Source organism: Arvicola amphibius, chromosome 4, assembly GCF_903992535.2.
Source record: "Arvicola amphibius chromosome 4, mArvAmp1.2, whole genome shotgun sequence".
NCBI lineage: Eukaryota > Metazoa > Chordata > Mammalia > Rodentia > Cricetidae > Arvicola > Arvicola amphibius.
This window is the reverse complement of record NC_052050.1, coordinates 138,890,266-138,915,207: the sequence shown is the minus strand read 5'-3', so window position 1 is coordinate 138,915,207 and position 24,942 is coordinate 138,890,266. Positions and strand designations below refer to the sequence as shown.

Below are 24,942 nucleotides of genomic sequence, written 5' to 3'. Positions count from 1 at the left end.
AAACAAGTAGTTTCTTCACCAAAAAAGTCTTAACCTCTAGTTATAGTGGACAGCTGTTCTAGCTTCATTCCATTGCAGTGATAAACACAATCTGGCCAAAAAAAAGGGTTTATTTGGCTTACACATCTTTGTTACATCATTGAGGGAATTCAGGGCAAGAACTCAAGCAAGAACTTGCAGCACACCATGAAGTAATGTTGTTTGCTGGCTGACTTGCTCCCAAACCCATGCTTTGCTATCTATCTTTATTATACAACCTAGGACCACCTGCTGTACACAGAGGGCTGAACCCTCTGTGTACAATAATATCAATTAATAATCCAGGCAATCCTCCATACTTGGGTGGGTTTATTTGTGTCCCCTGTTCTATTCCATGGTTCTACATGTCTGTCTCTGTGCCAGTACCATGCTGTCTTTGTTAGCATGGCTCCGTAATATAATCTGCAGTCAAATATATTTCCAGCAGCATTGCAACATTCTTTCTATGCTCTTTAGTGTTTCCATATGAGCTTTTGCAATTTTTTTTCTAGTTCAATAAACAATTTCAGAAGTTTGATGGGTATTATGTTGGCTGTGGTAATACAATCACTTCACAATATGGATTCTGTCAATCAATCCAAGAGCATAGAAAGTCTTTTCATTGTTATTTTCTGTAATTTCTTTGTTCAGTGTGTTGAAGTTTGCATTGTAGAGATTTTATTTCCTTGGTTAGGTTTCTCCCTGTATTCTTTTTCAAGCTATTATGACTAGGATTTTGTTTCTATTTTTTTCTCAGAAAACTTGTTGTATGGAGAACTACTGTGGGTTTTTTTTGTTTGTTTTTTTGGGGGGGGGGGTATTTTGATTTTTATCCTAAAATTTTACTGAAAATGTTTACCAGACTGAAGAGTTTTCTACTGGAGTCTGTAGAGGCTTTTAAGTGAAAAATCAGGCCATGTGCAAATGGAGATAAATGGACTTCTTCTTTCCCTGTGTTTTATGTCCTTTATATCTTTTCCTGTCTTAGTGTTCTGGCAAAGACTTTAAGCCCTATATTAAGAGTGGAGAGATTAGTTACCCTTGTCATGTTATGGATTTTAGAGGAAATGCTCTCATTTTCCTTCATTCAGTATAATATTAACCATAGGTCTGTTGTATATTGTGGTGATATTTTGTTTGTGCTCTAATAAATGAAGTTTGCCTGAAGATCAGAAGGTAGAGCTAGCCACTAGTTAAGCATAGAGGCCAGTCAGTGGTTGCACACACCTTTGATCCCGGCACTTGGGAGGAGGAGACAGGAAGTGATGGCTTGGTGGACAGAGGAATAAGGCAGGAGGAGATGGAGCTCTCCTCTATCTGAGTAAGAAGTTTCTCTAAGTCAGGCAGTAGTGGTGCGCCTTTAATCCCAGCACTTGGATGAGAAAGGAGGCAGAGGCAGGCCTCTCTGTTAGTTCAAGGTCAGCCTGGTCAACAGTTCCAGGACAGGCTCCAAAGGCACACAGAGAAACCCTGTCTCTAAAAGTTTCCCTAGCAGCTGGCTCCTTTATTTTTCTCATCTTTCAACATTTACCCGGATATCTGACTCTGGGTTTTTATTCTGTTTGTTTGTTTGTATTTCGAGACAGGGTTTCTCTGTAGCTTTTGAGCTTGGGGAAGAATACTACAGAATGGCGCCCACGTGGATAACTGAATCCACAGAGAGCTTGAGAAAGCTTGGGAAAGAATGGAGTAAAGCATGTTTTCTTGGTAGCGCAATTTCTTGGGTCTGTTCTGTTTGCTAGAGGCAAGCAAGCACTCTCATCTAAGAGAGTCTTCCTCACTCAGCTTTAGCTGGAAAACCCTGCAGCTCTTTTAAGAGGTCCTGCTACGAAACACTTAAACAGTGTTGATAAAAAGCTGAACGCGTGTTTTTCAGTTTTCAGCCATAGCAGGAAAAAAGCTGTGCTGTTTCAAAATGCTGGCTTTCTGGGCCGTCCTGCCAGGGCAAACTCTGACTCTTTCAGGCAGGCAGTCCGACTGACTGTGGTCTTTGAGCAGAATGGAATACAAGACACCTTGCCGAAGAAGGAGGAAAAGACGGAGGAGGAGAAGGAGACGGAGGAGGAGGAGAAGAAAGAAGGAGGAGGAGGAAGAGAAGGAAGAAGGAGGAGGAAGAAGAGAAGGAAGGAAGGAAGGAAGGAAGAAGAAGAAGAAGAAGGAAGAAAAAACAACGGTAGAGATGTTCAGAGGGAAAAGGTGCTTGCCTACAAGCTTTGCCACCTGGGTATGATGCCCAGACCCCACCTAAAGCTGGAGAGAGCCCACTCCCCAAAGTTGTTCTGACTTCCTAACGTGTGCCATAGCACAAGCCACCCTCTTGAAACATTAAATATTTTATTTACTCTCTACAACGGACAAAGATTGTACTTATGTAACTCAACTGATGACAAATCTGCAGATTGCCACAGTTTGGGGATTGCCCCATGCTGAGAAACTGACAAAAACCAATTCAGAAACTGTTGCCTTCTGGTAAAGGATGCTGTTTAGCTGCAGCAGAACACAGTTCAGACAGGAAGTATGGTCGTTTAGCACAGCTTTGCAAGGTCTCAGCTAGTCCGTTATACAAAGAAATCACTAATTACAGTCAAAGTATCATAGCTACAGCAAAGAATGTCGAGCTGAAATGACCACAGATAATTTTAAAAATCATTTTATGGGTTGGAGAGATTACCTAAAGAGTTAAGAATAGCCAAGCGGCGGTGGCACACATCTTTAAATCCCAGCACTCTGGAAGCAGAGGCAGGAGGATCTCAGGAGTCTGAAGCCAGACTGGTCTACAGAGTGAGTTCCAGGACAGCCAGAGGTACCCAAGGAGAAACTCTATGTCAAAAAAAAAAAAAAAAAAAAAAAAAAAAGGAAAGAAAGAAAAAGAAAAACGGTTCACCATACTCTTTAAGATGCTGGGGGTTTGCTTCCTAACACCTACTTCAGACAACACCACCCAGTTCCAGCTCCAGGCGATATAACACCCTCTTCTGATCTTCCTAGGCACCTGCACACACGTGACACAAACATACATATAAATAAATCCTTTTAAAAATTTTATCTTTCTGATACGGATAGAAAGGATCCGAGATTTTGGGCCTCGCAACTAATTAGTGCTAAGAGTAGAAATTAACTCAGTACGTATCTAGGACTGTGAAACATTGAGGAAAAAGCCCAAGTTTTCCCATTCCCGGTGCAGAGAGTGATCCAAGGCGAGAACCGGATTCCCAGAGGGCGGAGGGGAAAGGACACTGGCTCCGGCCCCGGCCCTGGCCCCCTCGGACCGTTTCTCCGCCGAGCCGCGCGAGGGCGCTGCTCGTCTCCTCGTGCGCCGAGCCCGCCGGCACCGCCCCCTCGCCTTTTCCCGGCGGAAATGCCGGGGCGATGACGGAAACCCGGAGGGAGGGAAGAGAAAGAGCGAGAGAGCCCGGGCCAGAGCGCGGAGAGGCCTGCGGGCGGCGGCGGCGGCAGCGGGCGGGTGCCGTCGGACCGGAGCCTCCCCCGAGCCGCGTGCCACTTCGCCGCGCCCCGGGGCGCGTGGCCGGGGCCGGGTGGGGCGGGGCGGAGCGGCAGCTCCCGGAGGCCGCGGCCCGCAGCTGCCCGCTGCGCTTAGGCGGGGCGCGGGCTGCGCGCTCCGCGGCTCGGTGGTCCCGCCGGGGGCCGGCGGCGGCGGCGGCGGGGGCGGGGGAGGCGGCGGGGACGCGCGGCACGCCGCCATGGACGACAAGGCGTTCACCAAGGAGCTGGACCAGTGGGTGGAGCAGCTGAACGAGTGTAAGCAGCTGAACGAGAACCAAGTGCGGACGCTCTGCGAGAAGGTAGGCGGCCCGCCGCGGAGGGAGGCGCGCGCGGGGAAACGGGCCCTGGCCCCGCCTGGAGTGCGGGCTGGGGTGCGGGGGACCCTCTCTCCGCCCGAGGATCAGGCAGCTGCAACCCCCTAATGACGCGGGCGACGCTCCTGAAAGTCGTTAACACGGCGACTTGGCTAGCGTGGGGTTGTTCGCGGGTGAACGGGGGGCCCCCTCGGAAAACCACGGAGTGCATGAAGCTTTTGTTTGCACCCCGGTGGGTAGGGCGGCAGGCAGACCTTTCAGCCCGGCTTCACTGTGGCGGAGGCAGGCGATGGCTTTGGGCTTGGTGGTGAGTGGCTCTGGGGAGCGGTGATTTCTTTCTCGGGAAGAAGGCAGCAGGTGTTGTTGAGCTTGGAAACCGTGTTTACTGGCAGAGAACTGGGACGAGTGCTATTAATAAGCTACCACCCTACAGAAAGTTACTGCCATTTTTACCGCGAGTATTTCCCCTCTCCCCAGTCCCCATAACTTGCAGGTGATGGGTTGGGTAGACTCTTCTTGACTGTGTTTTCGTATCTGAAGTCTGTATCCGTTGATGTATTAACCGCTGGGTTTTTAGAGTCTATTTTTTCATTCCTTTTTTTATAGTGTGGACTTAAGTCGCTTCCCTGTATTTTCCTGTGAAAAGAGTAAAGGAGTTAATTATTTGAAGTCATTTCTTAGAAATCCGGATACTACCGAAGGATTTTGTTCCGTCTTATAAGCGCTCTTCTCTTAGGGGTGGGGGAGTAAATGCCCGTGATGTGTTTTTCAAGCGTTCGGTGTTGTCCAAGGCCTTTGTATATTGAGTAACTACTTAGAACAGGATAGTTTCTTCCTTCAAATAGAACCGTGAAGAAAGTGGTGTCCCCCGGTGAAACGGTTTGCTTCCAGCCTCAGCTCTTCCATAAGTCTTAAAATTAACCCTTTAGATGATCTCTGTCTAGCTCGAGTTAGACACTGAACTGTCCAGTTTGGAAATTGGCTGAGTCAATCAGCCTTATTGTAATTGTGACATTCAGAACTGAAGGCACAAACCAAGAGGTGGCTGAGTCAGCCCAGGGCTCCCCTTTGACTTTCTAGTAATTGTAGGACTCGTCCTTTTTAGAAGGCTGTCCCGCTGCTGTGCAGTGTCGTGCGTGGGCCTTAACTCTTTTGGAAGCTTTCTGAATCTGTTAAAAAAAAAAAACAAAACAAAACAAAAAAACTTCTGCATCTCAGTAAACTGGATTAGGAGTTCGAAGCACCACGTAGTGTATTAAAGCTGACATCCTAGGCTGTGAGTGTGGGGTTTCCTTTGCGTATCTCCACTGATTGACCGCGTCACGTCATCCTCTAACCCAGAGGATGGAGTTGCTCTTCAGCATCTCTGGTGTGCCTGTACGTGTGTGTGCGTGCGTGCGCGCATTTGTGCGTGTGTGTGTGTGTGTTCTTTAGTCCCTAGTCCCATCTTGTCATAGGTTTAAAGATTTATTAATTTTTATGTGTCTGTGTGCTTAGTGCTGATACACGAGGAAGCCAGAGGCATCAGATTCCCCAAAACTGGCTGGTGGTGAGCCACCCGATGGTGTGGTCCTGGGAACTAAGAACTCTGGTCCTCTCTCTGTCAGAGCCGTATAGGTTCTTACCTGCTGAGCCTGTCCACCGCTCGCTAGCTCCCGGTCCCTGCACACACGGTGCCTATCCGAGGCATGGATGATACTTAATAAACTGTTGGGTGGAAGCTATCAAGAGGCTCCTCATGCAGCCCTGGCAGGAAGCAAGCTTGGGGAACGCTGAGAGAATGGGAGAGGACACGTGTCTTTCTGTCTCGTTTCAGATGTCACTGCACTTGCTTTGGGAGAGAAAGTAAAGCAGATGTGTTGACGAGGCCTCTGTGATGGTCCCTCAGAGGAGAGTTTGTGTGTAGTGGCCCTAACCAATTTCACGTTTCCTGTTGTCTTCAGCACACAAGTGACCAGGGTTCGCAGCGGTGCCGTAACAGAAACAGCTTCACTTCCCGGGTGGTCCTGTGAAGTCTCCCCATCCAGAGCACCAGAGCACGAATGCCATGTAGGAGGATGGAAGAGAAAGTCAGACCCTATCTTAATTCCATTTGGCTATTTTTTTAGGGGTTTGGTTTGGTTTCGTTTTTTGAGACAGGGTTTCTCTGTGCAGCCCTAGCTGTCCTGGCACTAGCTCTGTAGACCAGGCTGGCCTCGAATTCAAGAGATCCCATGTACCACCACTTCCCGGCCTGTTTTTTTGTTTTTGTTTGTTTGCTTGTTTTGTTTTTAATTTCTTGTATATACATGCATGTGTGTTGTAAAATATCATTTTAAGCTATGTTACTTTTGTTTATGCTCTGGAACATTTAATTATGCAAAATATAAATAAAGTTCGCCTGTGGTTCAGAGGCTGGATCAGCAGCTAGCTGACAGGAAGTAGTAGAGAGGAGCCAAGTGGAGAAAGGTTTATAGAGGGGTGAAGAACAGGAGGAAGACTTTGGGAGACTGGAGCTGGGTGAGCTGCTTGCTATTCAGCCTCTCTGGGAAGCAACATTCTACCTCAGCCTTTGACTCTTGAATTATTTAGTGGGATAGAGATTTAGTAAAGCTCTCTTAGTAGTGTTGAAAGAGTCAATGCCTGAGGGAATAGGATTTCTTCAGGCCGCAACTCTCCTCGCTGCTGCTGGTATTGGAGTTGCAGGTGGCTGACTAGGACAGCTGTAGTTTAGAAGGCAGACAAATAAAAGGACAACAGTTTGGCGCATTGGGCATCAAAATGTTGTGTGATGTTTTACTCTTGGATTCTGGGGAGGGGGCGCCACCCAGCTCTCAGATAAATTGCACGCGGAGGCTTATTCTTAGTTGTGAGTACCCAGCCTTCGCTTGGCTTGTTTCTTGCCAGCTTTTCTTAAATTATCCCGACTACCTTTTGCCTCTGGGCTTTTATCTTTCTCTGTTTTTGTATACCTTTCTTTCCTTCTTACTCCTTGACTGTCACCTGATGTCCTCTTCGTCCTCATTTCTCCTCTGTTTATGCTCTCTGCCTGCCAGCCAGCCCCGCCTATCCTTGCTCCTGCCTCACTTCTGGCCGATCAGCTCTTTATTGGACCATCAAGTGTTTAGACAGGCACAGCAAAAGCGTCACAGTTAAACAAATGCAGCGTAAACAAAAGTCACACGCCTGAAAATAATATTCTCCAACGTGTGTGTGTGATGTGTTTGTGAGTGCACATGGGGGGCCGTTAAAGGACAACACTGGAGAAAGTCCTCTCCTTCCAGTGTATGCGAGTTCTGGGATCAGATTTGAGTCTCTGGGATTGGGCATCGAGCACCTTACCTGCTGAGCCATTTCTTAGGCTAGAAGAGTTATTAACTTTTTATAAGGAGCGGGTCTCAGTATGTAGTCCTGGTTGCCCTGGAACTCTTAACACCAGGCTGACCTCCTGGGTGTTGAGTTTTAAGGTGCGCACCACCATGCTCAGCACACCAAATTTTTTAGTAGCTTGCTTTTTAGGTTTTGTTTTCTGTAGTGCTCTGTAAGAAGTAACACTGTAAGGCGATGGTTGTCCTTAGGAATTAAAGCTGAAGCAGCTGAACTGAAGACCAGAGTGGTCCTGTGAAGGCCCTGTGGGGGCGGGGGCGGGGTCAGTGGGTGGACGGCTGCCCAAGAGCAAGCACAGACCTCGCATCTGCCTCCTGTCGCTGTAGCATTGTCAGTATCAGACAGTCCGGCTTGTCTCTGCTCGCCTAAATAGCAGCTTGGATCCTGGAGCTCACTGGGAGTCCAACTTCTCTGGGACTCCTTCCTGGACCAGCCTGGTGCGCAGCAGATTTAATCAGAAAACCTGAAGCTAGTGCAGAATTATACATGTAAATTCTAGGACCGGAGAGATGGCTCGAGTTATATTCACAACCAAAAATATAATAAAGATGTGTAAATTCTATATTGAATTGATGGGAGTGTTTCATGGCTTTGGCTTCAAAGCCGTGACATAAGCAGACATTTAAGATTCAAGTTCATAGTGTAGACAAGCATATACTTCTGAAGCAAAATTGTGTTACCAAAGACTAGTCCTAGTAGAAATGGACCTTGTGCATTGAGGTAATCAATTACTCTCTGTGATAGATACAGCTTTTTTTTTTAAGTGGTTTTAGCTGGGTATGGTGGCCACACCTGTAATTCTAATGCTCTGGAGGCAGACACAGGTGGATCTTTGTGAGTAGAGGCCAGCCTGGTCTCTATAGTGAGGTCCCGGACAGCCAGGCCACATGGACCGACCTTGTCTCCCAACTCAAGGGGCAGGGAGGTGATTTAAGTGCCAAAACCCTGAGTGGCTACTAGCAAGTTCCAGAACAGCCAAGGCTACGTAGTGAAATCCTGGCTCAAGAAACAAAAACAAAAGACTCAAACAAAAATACCTAACTAGTATGTTCTTTTACTTCATTTTTTTTAAAACATAGCCTGGAACTCACTGTGGTTGATCTCAGCCTCTCGGGGTTTGGCCTGCCTCTGCCTCCCTGGGCTCTGATGACGTGTGAGACACCATGCTCCGTAGTAAATTGATTTTAAAGTTTCGTGTGAACGGGGTTAATGGAGCTTGTTGGTCCATTGATAAAGTCTGAAATCTAGGGATGTAGAGAATGTTTCTGACTGTACCGGAGAATGCTGGTATATATCCCGTGGGATAAGCTCCAGAGTGCTGCCTGAGCAGACCAGTGTTCTCCGGCCCATCTGAGCCACTCTGCCCTTAAACTGGCAGATGAAGAAATGAAACCTGATACTAACATCAACTAGTGACTAGAAAGTGGACGTCGTTAAATCGGGTGATTTCTTGACTCTGTATGTGATATGTAAAATATAGGTACATTGTAAATTTGTTCTCATTGAATAATTTTACATGCAGAATATAACTTTTGTTCAAATGGTCCCTTAGTTTTTTGTCGTTTGTTTAGGGTAGTGTTGCTGCTGGTTGGTTTTGAAGTACTCTGGATCAAATAGCTCATCACTGAGCCAGTTTGCCAAAAGAGAATGGTACTAGAACCACAAGAAATTTGCATCTATGTTAAGGTGAAATCTTAGTGTTTTGAGTAGATTTTCTTTTATGTTCTTAAGTAAATATAATGAGATATAAACCTAGTCTAGGTTGTTGAAAGTAACCAAAATGAGGGCTGGAGAGATGGCTCAGCAGTTAGGAAAGAGCACTTGCTGTTCTTGCAGAAAAATACCAGGGTTTATTCCCAACACCCACGTGTCCCTTTACAACTCCGTAACTACAGTCCCAGGAGACCTAGTGCCCTCTTGGCACCAGGCGTCCACGTGGTACACAGTTATACAGGCAAAACACTCTAAACCTAAAGTAATAAATCTAAAATATTAAGTAACGTATATGAAAACACCTTTTTTTTCTTGTATTATTATTAATGATCAGATGTTACCTTTTCCTGAACATACTTTTCAAGTCTGTTGTTTGTACTAGCCTTAGGAAGGAGGTCTGTATAGTGTAGCTTTCCCCTTCTAGGAGGGGAAAGCTCAGGTTGGACTTGGTGTGTTCTTTCGTAATCTGTAACAGTCTCTCATCCTTGTTTTTTAATTTCCTGAAGATTTATTTGGAAGCAGGAGCTTGTTATGGATGCATATGCGTGATTTAGCTGTGAGAAGTCAGAGCAGCTTGCAGGAGTCAGCTCCCATCACCATGGGGTCCCTGCAGTCAGACTCATGTTGCCTGGTGGCAGGGGCCTCTGCCCACATCTCACAGCAGCCTGTAAATTCTTAGTGATTGACCTTTGTAAATGTAGAAGCATGCCGGGGCGAGCCTGAAGTCCAGGTACTTGGATACTGGAGGCAGAGGAGGGAGGCCAGCCTAAACTGATGAGAACTCTGTATCAAAAAAGCCAAATGCATTAGTTAATTAAAGTCAGGGTTTGTTTTTTGTTTTAATAAAAGGATTTTGTAGGGGTTGAGGTGTGTGGTTCAGTAAGGTAGGTTCAATTTTGGGCACCACTGCCCAAAATTTTTTAATTTATTTTTATTTACTACTTTTTTGTGGTAGAGGGCACAGGTCCCAGAATTATATTTCACCTCTGACTCCAGCTTCAAGAGTTTAGAACATTTGAGGGCTGGATTAAGAGCTGGTCCTGCTCTTGCAGAGGACACAAGTTCAATATCCAACGCGCGCACGCGCACGCACACACAAATGAAAATAAGAGCTTTTTTTAAAAAATCTATTTATTTATTATGTATACAGTATTCTTGGCATTCTGTCTATGTGTATAGACACATAGACATCTACAGGGCAGAAGAGGGCACCAGATCTCATTACAGATGTGAGTCACCATGTGGGTGCTGGGAACTGAACTCAGGACCTTCGGAAGGGCAGGCAGTGCGCTTAACCACTGAGCCATCTCTCCAGCCCTAAGAGCTTTAAAAAAAAAGTTTAGTAAAATAATTTAGAACATTCTCTACTTTTGATACTAGCTGTAACTTCGTGAATTCCCAAAAGGTTCAGAGATGCACAGGAAAGGATCCGAGAACTCCCTGGAAGTTGTTACAGTCACAATTGTAAGTTTTTACTATAATGGTAAAGAACACAAGATCAGACCAGTCAGGGTAGAGGAGAGATGTAGGGTGGAGTTCAAGAGGGCCTGGTATTTAGAGCCCTGCTTTTCTGCACTCATCCAGAGCCCTCAAGGCGCTTGGTTAGCCTTTGCCTGTCAGAGCCCCAGAATAGAGGCACTATATTTATTTTTTTTAACACAAAGCACTCATACATATAAAATAATTAAATCTTCAAAATGGAAAAAGATAACCTGAGGCAGGAATCCCCCATACTTAAGGTAGAGACAAGAGAATTGAAGGTCAAGAATTCAAAGGTGGCTTAGGCTACCTAGTAAAACCCTCCCCGGGAGAGGAGAGGAGAGGAAGAAGAGGCAGAGGAGAGGAAGGGGGGGAAGAGGAGAAAGAGGAGAGGAAGAGGAGGAAGAGGGGGAAGAGGGGGAAGAGGAGAGGACTCTTGAACAGTGCTCGTCTTAGTCCTTCAGTGCTGCATCGGGATGGCTTCGTCTTCAGAACCTCTCTCTTCATCCCTGCAATACGGTTGCTCTTTTTCATTTCCCTCAGTTAGCTTATGTTGCCAAGTTCCTAGCTGTGTATTAGAGTCTCCAGTGGAAGCAATTAGCATAGTCCAGTAGTTGCTTTTTTATAGATTTTATTTCTAGCTACTTTATTTTTCTTTACTTGACTTTTTATTTTTCCCTCGGTGTCATCATTGTCCACTTTTGAAATGTCCGCATGTCCGCATGTATGTATATGATGTGTGCATGTTCAAGTGTGTGAGTGTGGGCGGGCATGCCTAAGCCACTGTGCTTATAGAGGTCCGAGAACAGCCCCAAGTGTAGCCTCACCTCTGCCGTGTGTGAGACTGCCAGCTTTGTGAAACCCTACCTCCCATCCTGCTGTAGGAGCCTGTGGTTTCACGGAGCATGCGCTGCAAGTCTAGCTTCCTGAGGGTTCTAGGGGTCTGCACCTAGGCCCTCACGTTATGCTTGAGGTTCCCAACCCTTCGTTGGATGGTGGGTATCCGCTTTTATGAAATGTCTTAGGAGTTCCTTGCTGGGAGACAAGGAGGCAGGCAGTTACACACATTGCACAGTGACTGGTGCTGCTGGAACCACTGTCACATTTGCCTGAAGCTCACTTCAGTATTAGTTGAGTACGTGGTGAGCATAGCTGCTCTTAGAAAACACAGTTGTGGTTTGTGAACTAGATAAGTCACTCAATGACCATTCGCAGGCTTTAAAAGAAGTGATATCATTTGTCATTAATGGTGATAAAATAGTGGTTGTTCACATGATTTACAGATGAGCAGTAAAAACGTATTTGAATTGCTCACAAAATATTGCTGGGCCTGGGAGATGGTTCGGTGGGCACAGTACTTGCCGTGAGGACCTACCTGAGTTTAGACTCCTAATACTCAGGTAAAAAGCCAGACATGGGGAGCTGGAGACAGACTCCTAGGGCTTGCCCTGCTAGCCAGCCTAGCTTGATAGGTGGGCTCTAGTTCAGTGAGAGACCTTGTCTGAAAAACTACCACAGAGAACGCCTGATGCCAATCTCTGGCCTCTACACTCACTCCAGTTTGTAGTTTACACGCACGTGTACAAGTTTGTGTATAGTGTGCGTGCCCCGCAGTGTTTGGGGAGTCGGCTCTCTTATCGTGTGGTGCAGGAGTAGCGCTCAGGTCATTAGACTGGTAGCACACACTTTACCCATGTGTTACCCACTGGCCTGGTAACCGACATTCCCACCATGTTGTTGAAGGCCTGGCGTTAACCTTGGATGTGGAAATGACATATGTTAGAATTGTGCTCAGTGAGCCAGACATGGTGCTTCACACAGACGCAGGTGGATCTTTTGAGTTTGAGGCCAGCCTGGGCTACAGGTAGAGCTCCAGAGCACAGAAACCCTGTCTCCAACAACAACAACAACAACAACAACAAAATAGAAAAGAATTAGGTCAAATGAGAAGGAACTGCTTACATTTGAGAAAAATGATCAAGTAGGACCAAGAACTGCAGTTTGCTCGTCTTCAGTTGCAGCAGTGCCTCGCATTTAGTTTCAGGTTTTAAAAGTCGAGATGTAATAGTGAATCTAGAAGTTACCTCTTCCAGATGTGCAGTTTAGTTTCAAGGTGTCTTTATTAGTTTGCCATTCCCTATAATGGCAGAATGAATGTAAATCCATTATGTGGATATAGGAGGGTGGTCACTTATGTGGTTGAAAGTTGGTTTAAAGTTTTAAGTGTTACATTTTTCACACACTTGGTAGTACACACAAATACCTCTGCTTCCAGAAGGTTGAGCCAGGAGGATTGTGAGTCTATAGTCAGTCTGGATACATGGTGAAACAGTGTCTCAACAGAAGCAGAAATGGTAGTATTTTCAGGTTAAACAAAAAAAAGAAAGAGGTTCATAACTTGCTTTTTTTTTTTTTTTTTTTTTTTTTTTTTTTTTTTTGAAATGTCAGCTGAGCCAGGCAGCAGTGGCGCACGCCTTTAATCCCAGCACTTGGGAGGCAGAGGCAGGCGGATCTCTGAGTTCAAGACCAGCCTGGTCTACAAGAGCTAGTTCCAGGACAAGCTCCAAAGCTACAGAGAAAACCTGTCTCGAAAAACCAAATTAAAAAAAAAAAAAGAAAGAAATGTCAGCTGAGGGCTGGAGAGGTGACTTAGCAGTTAAGAGCAGAGCCTGTTCTACTAGAAGACCTGGGTTCAAGTCCAGCACCTATCTGTAGCTCCAGTTCAGAGAATCCAATGCTCGCTTCTGCTCTCCTCAAGCATCAGACACATGTGGGCATACATGCATTAAAACAGCCCTGCACATTACAGACTGCATTTTTATATTACAGCTTTTTTATAAGTCAGACCTGGGAGGTGTGTGAGAAAGACAACATGCTTTTTCCTTTGGACACCTGCTTCTCTGGCAACCATTGGTAACTTACCTTGTTTGTTTGTGAGTGAAGATCTCACAAGGTAGCTGAGGCAAGCCTAAAACTCACTATGCAAGCCAGGCTGGTCTTGAGCTCCTCATCCCCACCACAGTCTCGTGACTGTTAGGAATGTGGGCATGTACAGCCATGCCTTGCTATGAACATATCTGCTTGTGCTATTTTAAGCCTCGGTCTCTGTCTGTATGGAGTGGAGTTTGTGGAGATTTGTTTACATTACATCAGAACCAGAGGTTTAACATCCTACAACATTTATCTTGATCTGTGTACACATCCATAACTTGCTTTTTAAGAGCATAAGATTTTATTCATAGTATGCCTTCAAAACTTAATGTTGCTTGGCATATAGACGCTTAATGTTTTACTCAAAAGGTTAATTCCCTTTTTTTAAAGGCGAGAAGGGTTGGGCCAGAGCTGAAATGGTAGTAGCTACCCAGCCTGTACCTGGCCCTGGGTTCAGTCTCCAGTGCCTCATGTTGAAGGCAGAAGCATCAGAAGTGTAAGGTTATTCTCAACTATACAGTGAGTTGGAAGCTAGCCTGTCTTTTAATAAAAGCCAGTCCCCCAAAAGAAGAAATGGTAAGTCATTTGGTTAAGCCTACTAACGGTGAAGAGGGAGAGGTGCCATGCTTACGTTAGCTATGCAGTTTTCAGTTGGGCTGGGTTGGGATGATCCTGCTGCTGCAGCTTCCTGAGTGCTGGGGTATGCAGGCATGTGCTACCATGCTTAGCAGCCTTGTAGAATTTTTTTAATGATTTTTTAGATTTTATTTGCACCTGTGCATATGTCTATGTACTATGTGTGCTACATATGCATGTTTATTACTGTGTGGCGCTAAGGAACCTGACAGTGTCTTCAAGGCCTGCAGGCACACACATTCACACACACTCACACGGACAAAAGGGAATAGAAATAGATTCTTACACAGAGTAAAGAACTTCCTTAACAAAGGCCGCTCCTAAAACCTCAAGTCTCCTGACTGAGCACTCAGGAGGGTGAGGCAAAAACATCTCAGTCAAGTCGTAGCCAGCGTGGACTACTCGGTTCATCATTTTAAAGTAGGAGTTAACTAGGAAAGGGCCTCCTGTAGAAGTACACCGAGTAGGAGCACACCGAGTGAGTATGGACACCCCAGTGAGCGCGCTGTTCACCGCACTGAGTAGATGCGTGAAGGAAGAGGCGCAGTGTCTATGGAAAGTCCAGGAAGATCTGAACAGTAACAACATTAACATTAAGTGTGTGCTCGAGCTTAATGAGATAATGAGAAATACTGGCTGGGGCGCAGCTCAAGAGCAGGTTGAGTACCTTTTAATGTGTGTGAGGCTCTGGGTTGGATCTTTAGCAACACACACACAGGAAAGGAACTTAAAACATAGAAGTTTTAGACTCAGATTTTTTTAAATATTTATTTATTATGTATACAATATTCTGTCTGTGTATGTGCCTTAAGGCCAGAAGAGGGCACCAGACCCCATTACAGATGGTTGTGAGCCACCATGTGGTTGCTGGGAATTGAACTCAGGACCTTTGGAAGAGCAGATGATGCTCTTAACCTCTGAGCCATCTCTCCAGCCCTAAGACTCAGATTTTTTAAAATCCTAGTATTGTGTCAACTAAAAATTACCATTGATTCTAGCCATACATTGCTTGAATGCTTAGGTTATGATGTGTGTGTGTGTGTGTGTGTGTGTGTGTGTGTATAATTTATATATGTGTGTTATATTTTACCATAGGAACAAGAGATGCTGATGTGCAAGGTTGCTGTGGGCAGAATTCACCATACTGTTTTACATAGCTTTTTAAAATCACAGGAATACCCTAACAAAAAAGTACATAAACGGTTACTTATGTTTATATTACATCTGTAGTACATATAAAATTGCCTGTGCTATGCTTCTTATACATCTGTCATGCGATAGATTTGATTTTTATTACAGCATCATCTCAGAACCTAAGTAACAGGTTAACCGTGTTAGGGCAGCCCCATCACTGGGCTGACAGCGGGAACATCTCAGAACCACTGTCGTCCTTGCAGCACGTGGTTGGCCATGACGTCACTAGGGCGGTCCATGACTAGATCTAACAGTAGCAGCTCAGATCAGTAGAAACAGTCATGAAACTTGGGAAATGAATATGAATGAGTGTGAGGCCGTGTTGTCATGGGCAGAAGCAGTCTTTAGTTTGTGGGTGTGGGTGGCTGGTTGGTTTTTCAGAGACAGGCTTTCTCTGTGTAATAGCCTTGGCTATCCTGGAACTCACTTTGTAGACCAGGCTGGCCTCAAACTCAGCGATTGCCTGCCTCTGCCTCCCGAGTGCTGGGATTAAAGGTGTGCGCCACCACCACCTGGTGGGTCATTCTATTTTATAAGGCATACTTCCAAGTGGTTTTCTCCCAGATTTTCTTTCAGTATAGGTTAAAAAATGCTGTTAACTGTGTAACTGAATCTTTTTCATTGTCGGTTTTCCTTTTGCAACAGGCTAAGGAAATTTTAACAAAAGAATCAAATGTACAAGAGGTTCGCTGTCCTGTTACTGTCTGTGGAGATGTGCATGGCCAATTCCATGACCTTATGGAACTCTTCAGAATTGGTGGGAAATCACCAGATACAAACTATCTATTCATGGGTGACTATGTGGACAGAGGTTATTATTCTGTGGAGACTGTGACTCTGCTTGTAGCATTAAAGGTAGGATTGATGAAAATGGGTAAGGGAAGGTTTAAATTGGGCCAAAGGCAAGAATGTTAGGCATGTATCGTCGTTTAATTTCTGATCTGCTCAGCTTAAGTAATAGTTGGCTTTACATCTTTTAAAGGGTGATAAAAATCAATGCATTAAACTTGATGACTTCTAATAAATGTATAACTCATTTGGGTTGTCTATAACTGAATTCTGTGAATTATGTTTGATTTAATCCCTTACTACCCTTCCTATGGAATCATTAAGCAAGTCTGTATGTAATTCATCCCATTGTTCCTTGACTTCCTGTTTCTACTGCCCTGCACTTAGCAACTCAGTCTCCCTCCCAGATCTGATCCCCTCACCCGCCCTGCTATTCTGCCAGATGCAGTCCCCTCATTTAGAACTCATCTGTGCGTTCTAGCTTGTGACTTCCACGTCCCCAGGGTCTTCCTCAAGGCCTCACTTACAGTCTGTGCTCTGAACTGCCCTGCACTGTTGATAGCATAGACTGCTCACCTCAGAGGATGTCTGTCCATTGCTCTAGGCTCTCCAGTTCTTTCTTTATCCTGTTTCCCCACAAGATTACACTAGCTACTTCTCCTCATACTCCTGCCCAGGTTCAACAAATGCTTGGGATTTTTGGATTCCAGAAAATGTATATATTCATAATGAGATGTCTGGAGTAGGGGACCCAAACCTAAGTATAAATGCACTTGGCTCATATATATCTTACATACCTGTCCTTAAATTTGACAGTTAATTTACAAATGGACCAGAGAACTATTTAAAGAAATGAATTTGAGGTTAAAACTAATTTAATACTAGTAAGAAATGATTATACACAGGTTTCTTTTCCTTTTCCAGGTGCGCTATCCAGAGCGCATTACAATATTGCGAGGAAATCATGAAAGCCGACAGATCACCCAAGTGTATGGCTTTTATGATGAATGTCTGCGAAAGTATGGGAATGCCAACGTGTGGAAATACTTTACAGATCTCTTCGACTATCTTCCACTCACAGCTTTAGTGGATGGACAGGTGTGTGTGTGTGTGACTGTCTTGCAGAAGGAAGTTAAACATGGGGAAATACTATTAGGAATTCAGGATCTGTATTTACAAGCTATGTAAAAGTTTCTGGCTTTTTTGTTTGTTTATGCAGTGCTGGGGTTGAACCTGGGGCCTGGAGCCCAGTGCATGCGAGGCCCGTGCCCTGCCACTGAAACACAGCCCCGTGGTTTAGTTGTCTCCTTTCCTTGGGGTGGGGCATGCATGTTTTGGAGACGTCTCACAAAGCTGCCAGGCTCTCTGTGCCCAGCACAGCTTGATAGAGTAATTCTCTTGCCTTAGGCTCCCAAGTTGCTGGGACACCAGGCCCTGCTTTCCCTGGCCCACAAGTCTTCTGGCCAGTGTGAGGATAGTATAGATAAATGCTAAGTCTCTGGGTGTGTAATTAGTCACACGAGACGTAAATTGTGTCCATATTACACTGTTTCCCGGTTATCATTAGCAACTTCTCGTTCCCATGTTATTTTCATAGTAACTACAAGTATCGTATTGTGTATCTTATTTATTGTTTCCACCATAGTAAGTACTGAAGCATACAGAAGACATTATACAGGTTTCCCATTTCACTGTTTAGAGGATTCGTGGTGAGCTGGTTCAAATCCATATATAGAACATACCGTAAAACTCTGCAGTGTTTAAATGATAGAAACCCAGTGTCCTGGAAGGTGTAATAGATACTCTTTGGCTTGCTGGCTTGAATATAATTTGATTATAACAGTCCACATTTTCCCAGCCATAATTTTGGATACTGCAATAATTAAAATGACAATACTTGCCTTGCTAACTTCAATGAAAGTGTGAATTTATAAGGTGTTAAATTTTAATTAAAATTTAATTGTTTTTGTTTGTTGTTTTGTTTTTTCTTTTTGTTTGTTTTTCAAGACAGGGTTTCTCTGTGTAACTTTGGTGCCTGTCCTGGAACTCGCTCTGTAGACCAGGCTAACCTCGAACTCACAGAGATCCACCTGCCTCTGCCTCCCAAGTGCTGGGATTAAAGGCGTGTAACATCACTACCTGGCTAAAATTTAAATTTTTCAAGCAATAGTCTTTATTAGCCTTAAAGTAATAAACAAGCTATTTTAGATAGTATTAATAGTAGCGATAGTATATATGGTTTTGAAACTTCATGCATACATTGCTAGAATTCTTAATAAATTTCGCACACCAACCAGCATTTCCTAAACTCAGTCTTTGCTATTTTAAAGTATTTATAAGAAACAAAACACCCAGCACATACACATCGTTGTGACAGGTTATCATTTATGAAGTGTTATCTGGAGGACATGAACTCCTCAGAAATGAAGTAGATAACCAAGCAGGCTTACAGAGTCCTGGAAGGAAACGAGCAGATTGTAAACAAGGAGAGAGGGCTGGGTGCCGTGTGTAGACCTAGAACCCTCGCGTCCAGGGCTTCAGGCAGAATTGATGACTTTTAAGCCAGCCTGGGCTACATACTTAGCATGACCCTGTCAGTCAATAAATGAGAAACTGTTACTAAAATTGTCATTATTCTCTTTGATTCAGTCTTCAGAGGATAGTCCTGAGAAAAGTTTTTTAAAAACACTTGTCCTTTTATGTCAGAAGTCCTAGAAGTGCACTGCCTATAGTCAAGGAACTGAAGATCACAGGGAGGTGGCCCAGTGGGTAAACATTTTCTTCTTAATTTATAAACAGATAAAGTACTTGTTTTGCAAACATGAAGACTAGAGTTCAGATCCCAGCACCCATAGGGCACAGTGCCCACCTGTGATCCCTCTCCCTGGGATAAGATTCCCAAGGCAAGCTAGCTACTTAGCCAACTAAGCAGGCTCTGGTCTCAAGAACCTGCCATAGTCATGGAGAGTGATCAAGAAAGACATCTGGTACCAACCTTAGGCCTTACACATGTGTGCACACACCTACTCATGTGTAGACCTGCATGTCCATGCATACTACATACAGTTAACAGGAATAGTGTGCAGGAAAGCTGGTTCAATAAATAACAGACTCCCGAAGATTGTCCCCTCTATTAGATGTGCCCCACACACATAAAAAGGGAATTGAAGGTGATAAACTGTATAGAAAATAACCTGGGGGCTGGAGAGATGGCTCAGAGGTTAAGAGCATTGACTGCTCTTCCAAAGGTCCTGAGTTCAATTCCCAGCAACCACATGATGGCTTACAACCATCTGTAATGAGGTCTGCTGCCCTTTCTGGCCTTCAGGCATACACGCAGACAGAATATTGTATACATAATAAGTAAATAAATATTTCAAAAAAAAAAAAGAAAGAAAATATCCTGCAAATGTGGTGATGTACTCAGTCTCAGGAAAACTAAAAACCTATTATAATCAATAACAGGAATCAGTAAGATGTGATGTCTGAATGAAACACAATTTTATAATCAGGAGTACGTGACAGAAACCAGTGACAGGTGATGAGGGTGAGGATCCTACTTAGCAGCAGCACTGAATAAAGCTGGGGCGAGGCGGCTGGACTGGCGCAGTGGTGGAGCCTGCGGAAGGCCCTCAGACCCCCGGTACCGCTAGGGGAGAAAAGGAAACCCCCACTCTCAGTACTGTAGAGGCTGTTGCTGGTGGTCTGAGTGTACTTTGCACTATAATTAACAAGTTTTTCAATTAATACTATTTTGGGGGGCAGCAGGAGTGGACAGGGGGAGCTGTCAGGGCTAACACAGCCACTAATTACTCCTCATTAATTTATAAACAGATATTCTGCCTCCATGGTGGCCTGTCTCCATCCATAGATACACTGGATCATATAAGAGCTCTGGATCGTTTACAAGAAGTTCCACATGAGGTAAATTTGGTGCTGGTTTTGTTTTGATTTTAACAAGATAATGTAATTACATGTGATAAAGCTAAATATAACTGTTAATAATTGTTGGGGCGGCCGACCACTCCCTTGTTTGAGGGGCGTGGCTGCCCCAGGGGCGGAGGATACCTTTAAAAGAACCAGGTTTGAAGTAGGCCCTCCCTCCCTCTTTTCCCTTTTCCTCTTGGTTCGCGTAAGTTTATCCCATTTTTCTCCCTTTATTAAAACTGATTTATTCTAAAAGAACTATTTTTGGTTATTTCAAATCTCTGCCACATCAAATAATTCATAATGCGTATCTGTTCTCCTTGACCAGGGCCCAATGTGTGATCTCTTATGGTCAGATCCAGATGACCGTGGTGGATGGGGCATTTCACCACGTGGTGCTGGCTATACCTTTGGACAAGATATTTCTGAAACATTTAACCACGCCAACGGTCTCACACTGGTGTCTCGCGCTCACCAGCTTGTAATGGAAGTATGTACTTTCCTGCAAAGTGCCTTTATCTCATGGTTCTATGCATTTTAATGAGGCCTAAGTATCTTTCTTGTTTTTTCTCCTCTCTCCCCACTCTTGATTTGTTTGACTAGCTCCTTACCCCAAATCTCCATATCTGTTCTGCTAAAGCCATTTTCTGTTGTAACCCGTATTTCAGTCAGAATGTCTCCATTGGTTTCAGAATGTTTCCTACCTAAATACTTGTCAGATTATTGTAACAAAGTTTAATTTTTACAGTGTGTATAACAGTCCAGGTTATAAGTGGAAGTAATTCTTCAGATTTTCTTTATGTGATCTTGATGTTTGGAAGTGACCAAAGTTTTGTTTTATAAGAAATGGCTTTCTAAATCTGGGCATGGTGGGTGCTTATAGTCCCAATATTTAGGAGGCCAAAGCAGAGGGGGTCATGAGTTTCAGGCCTGTGTAGGCTGTATAAGAAGACACCCTTAAATAAAGTCCTCTTGGTAGGGGCTGGAGAGAGAGATGGTTCAGCAGACAAGAGCACACTCTTCTCTTCCAGAGAATCCTCGGTGGAGACTTGACAGGTGTTCTTAGGACTGGATTTAGTGCATGCATGCTTGAGATGCACACTGCAGGGTGATGCAGCCTTGTGCATTGCATCACGGAGGTTTAAGATCTGTCCCCTGCTGGTCCCAGTAGCTGATGACTGAGTTGAAGCGGCACCTGCCGCAGCTTCTGTGGCAGTACTGTCACTAGTGACAGCAAAAGAGGACGTACATGTCCCTCTGAACCAGCGAGGAGCAGTGTAGGAGCCTGAATAAGAGCACTGTCCATGTAGTGATGTTAAACCTCAATATTATAGCATCATGTATGTCAATGGTGACTGGATGTATTTTTTTAAAGTAATGACTTTTACTTTGCTAAAAGACTTTTACTTTCCTAAAAGTTGGAGACTCCGAAATTTGAAGATAATCAAATTTCAGTTATGATGTGAGAGGCTTTGGTGCAGGTAATTGTTAGAGATTAGCGAGGCCATTACTAATGAGCATTGGCTCAGCTCTTCAGAAGCTTACTTTAAGTTGCCGTCTGCCTAATACTAGCTTCAAGATTTATGTAGCCGACTTTGCAAGATTTATGTAGCCGACTTTGCAAGATTTATGTAGCAGACTTTGCAAGCCAGGTAGTTTCTGTTATGTCTAAGCACTTGGAAAGCTAGGGCAGTTATAAGTTTGAGACTACTGTGACCTATTAAGTAGCAAAATTCTTTTTCAAAACACAAAAGTTACAAAACAAAAGTTACAGTATTCTGAGCAGGTATATAAACTGTCAGATCATAGAAGGTAACTTGACTGCATAGCCACAGAAGTACTTGTGATTTGAGTTCGCTGTGTCAAGCTTGAATTCTGTAATGAAACAATGACCTTTCTCACTGTTGCAGGGTTATAATTGGTGCCATGATCGGAATGTGGTTACCATTTTTAGTGCACCCAATTACTGCTACCGCTGTGGAAATCAGGCTGCTATCATGGAATTAGATGACACTTTAAAATATTCTTTGTAAGTAACTGTACATTTTAATTGTGTATAATTACTTTTAGAAGGAAAAAGGAACTATTGAAAACGGGGGCTGGAGAGCTGGCTCAGCAGCTCAGAGCTCTTGCTACAGTCACAAGGACAGGAATTCAGATCCTACAGATACCTTTAACTCCAGTTCCAAGGGATCCAACACCCTCTCCTGACCTCTATAGATATACATACACATCTACACACACATGCACACATGAATAAAAATATTCTTTTTAGAATGAAAAACATTGAAGAGTTCTGTTTATGAGATGATAGAACAAAGAAGTGTGTAAACCCTCTTCTCCAAACATTTAATGTGAGGAATTGTTTTCTTCTGTTGTGCTGGGCATACAGCCATGGCCTCATACATACCAGTTCATTGCTGTGCTACTGAACTTGATACCCAGCCCAGAAAAATAATTTGTAATTACTTAAAATTCGTTGAAAACTTTCCAAGAGTGTACAGGTAATGGAAAAACATTTAACCTTAAGAGAACCTTAAGCCAGGCATGGTAGAATACATATTTAATTCTAGCACACAGGAAGCAAGAGTTTGAGACCAGTCTGTTCTAAGCAGTGAATTCCAGGACAGCCAGGACTACATACAGATGCCGTCTCAGAAAAACACATTAACAACCCAGACAAACAGAAACCTGTCTGTCATAACTATTGGAGGCTCCCCTACTCCCACAACTCTTAAGGAGACTACTCCAGGGTCAGAAGGGATGATTAGGTGGTTAGGAGCACAGGCTGCCCTTCAGAGGATGCAAATTTAAGTCACAGCCATCTGTAATTCCAGTGCCAAGGGACCCTCCTTTGACGTCTTTGAGCACTGGCACTCATAGCACGAAATTAAAGATGAATTATTTTAAAAGTTTAAAAACTACTAGGTGATGTGGCTCCATTGGCCCCTGGGTTTAAGCCCAGGACTATATAAACTGGCCATGGTGATACAGCTCTGTACTCCCAGTCTCAGGAGATGGAAGCAGACCAATCAGAGTTCAGGCCAACCTGGGATACATGAGACCTTGTTTTTCCAAAAACTTTTTTGACTAAATAAAACATTTGCTCCACATGATGGCACATGCTTGCCTGTGATCCCGGCACTTAGAAAGTAGAGGCACAGATCAGAAGTTCAGAATGGACCATTACTGTTGAGTTTGGGGTCATTCCAGGCTACGTGAAACCTGGTCTTAACCACAGCACCAAAAATCTAAAATAAATACTTACCTTGACAGTTGTGAAGTCCGTGTGCTTGCCTGTGGTTACATCCTCTCAGGACTGCTTGGAGAAGGAAAATTCAAATGGGATTGATCCCAAGACCACAGAGTTGGTTCAAAATATGAAAATGGACCCTCCACCCCCCAAAAAATAGGAAAAGGAACTGGTAATTTTAACAGACAGAAAAGGCACTTGATAAAATTTAGTGTTCTTTTGACTAAAATCAGCAAACCTCACAGAAGGGAACTTGCTGTGCCTGAAGACAGGTGTAAATACCCTGATTCAGTGTCATGACGGGAGAAAGAGCACGGATCCTAAGGCCCTCCAACTGTAATGGCGTCACAAGGCTTTTCTGCCAGGCACTAACAGCCACTAAGTTTCACCGTAGCTCTGAAGTGACATGATTGATCACCTGTAGTGACGCACTCAGGGTCATTGCAGTGGTAGCAGAAGGGTACAGGAAGGATGGCTTTGTCCACTCAGTGTCTCCTGGCTTACCTGCTGACTCGCTTTCTCTGTTTAGTCTTCAGTTTGACCCAGCACCTCGTCGTGGAGAGCCTCATGTGACCCGGCGTACCCCAGACTACTTCCTATAAATTCCTCCCCAGGACCTTTCTTTGTATGTGGAAGTATACCTGGCTTTTTAAAATATATATATACATATATATATATATATATTTAAAAACAACAGTTATCTATGTGTTTCTGTAACAAATTGTGGTATGTCTTGACATTAAACTACATCATGGACCAAATGTGCCATACTAATGATGAGCGTTTAGCACAATTTGAGATGAACTTACTACACTGTGTTCTAGATCAGTCTGCCTGCTGTGTCCTAGGAAGCATTCTTTTTGGCTGGTTAAACAGAAAGGGTCACTGACTGCTTCATCTCCTTTGCACTTGGAAATTTAGTTACAATGTTTAACTGGCATGGATGAATAGAGTCAGAGTTTTATTTTTAAGATTTCACAAGCTGACTTCCACTTAATTCATTACCCTTTATTTTATTGAAATGTATACTAACTGAAGAAGAGATTCTTGGGAGTATGTTGTCATAACATTAAAGAGATTTCCTTTCATTTAAACTAAATTACTGTTTGATGTTGATCTGCATTGTTTCTGTGTATTTGTCCTGACAGTGCTTGCATCCTATTTGGTGGACTGAACAAATAAACTTTCCAATTTAAACAAAAACATTAACTGTGGTATGCATTAAATGGAAGCACTGCATTTTAAACCTTGATACAAATACTCAAGCCTGTGGCTGGTGGTTTTCTCACTTACTTTTGGCTTTCGAAATGGTCTCACATAGTCCAGAGGAGCTGGAGCTCTTGCTTCTCCTGACTCTACCTCCCAAGTGCTGGGATTACAGGTGCGGGGCGCCTGCCGTGCCACAGACATCTGATGTCTACTGAAAAGCAGCCAGCTATACTGAGTTTATGGGTGCAGGCCTTATATTCAGGTCCAGGTTATGTGTGCACATGCGCACATACACACAATGTTTGTTTATAGTTTACATTGAGAAGCAGAACAAAATCGAATATTTGCTGATAACTTTTAGACCATTAAGGAGCCATTTTTTACATTTCTAAACATTTCACTGGGTGGTTTGTGTTGATTTGTTCATAATTTTAAGTACAAAATTTGGACTGTCTGCTTTAATAATGATAAGACTAAATAAACAAACTTTAAAAGCCTAGACAGGTTATCTCCCTTAACCTAGAAATAGTAATGAACTGATCTGAGTTCAGATCAGCAGTGACGGTTACTATTCCAAGGTCATGAATACCAGCTCTAGCCTCTCTAAAT

At 43.9% G+C, this 24,942-nt stretch overlaps 1 protein-coding gene across 1 annotated transcript; it reads left to right on the top strand.

Moving 5' to 3' along the window:
- Window positions 1–3,664: 3,664 nt before the first annotated feature.
- On the top strand, window positions 3,665–24,333 carry Ppp2cb (protein phosphatase 2 catalytic subunit beta). Its single transcript, XM_038325018.2, has 7 exons — window positions 3,665–3,821; window positions 15,801–16,010; window positions 16,869–17,042; window positions 19,779–19,868; window positions 20,200–20,361; window positions 21,782–21,900; window positions 23,654–24,333. The coding sequence occupies exons 1-7, from the start codon at window positions 3,720–3,722 to the stop codon at window positions 23,724–23,726; spliced, it is 930 nt and encodes a 309-aa protein (XP_038180946.1). The 5' UTR covers window positions 3,665–3,719; the 3' UTR covers window positions 23,727–24,333.
- Window positions 24,334–24,942: the final 609 nt, after the last annotated feature.

Bases quoted from the DNA above. Each gene is read 5' to 3' on its own strand.
- Ppp2cb (XM_038325018.2), top strand. From the start codon at position 3,720: ATGGACGACAAGGCGTTCACCAAGGAGCTGGACCAGTGGGTGGAGCAG. The intron at 19,869-20,199 runs GTAAATTTGGTG...CTCCTTGACCAG, and splicing joins TACAAGAAGTTCCACATGAG to GGCCCAATGTGTGATCTCTT. The intron at 21,901-23,653 runs GTAAGTAACTGT...TTCTCTGTTTAG, and splicing joins GACACTTTAAAATATTCTTT to TCTTCAGTTTGACCCAGCAC.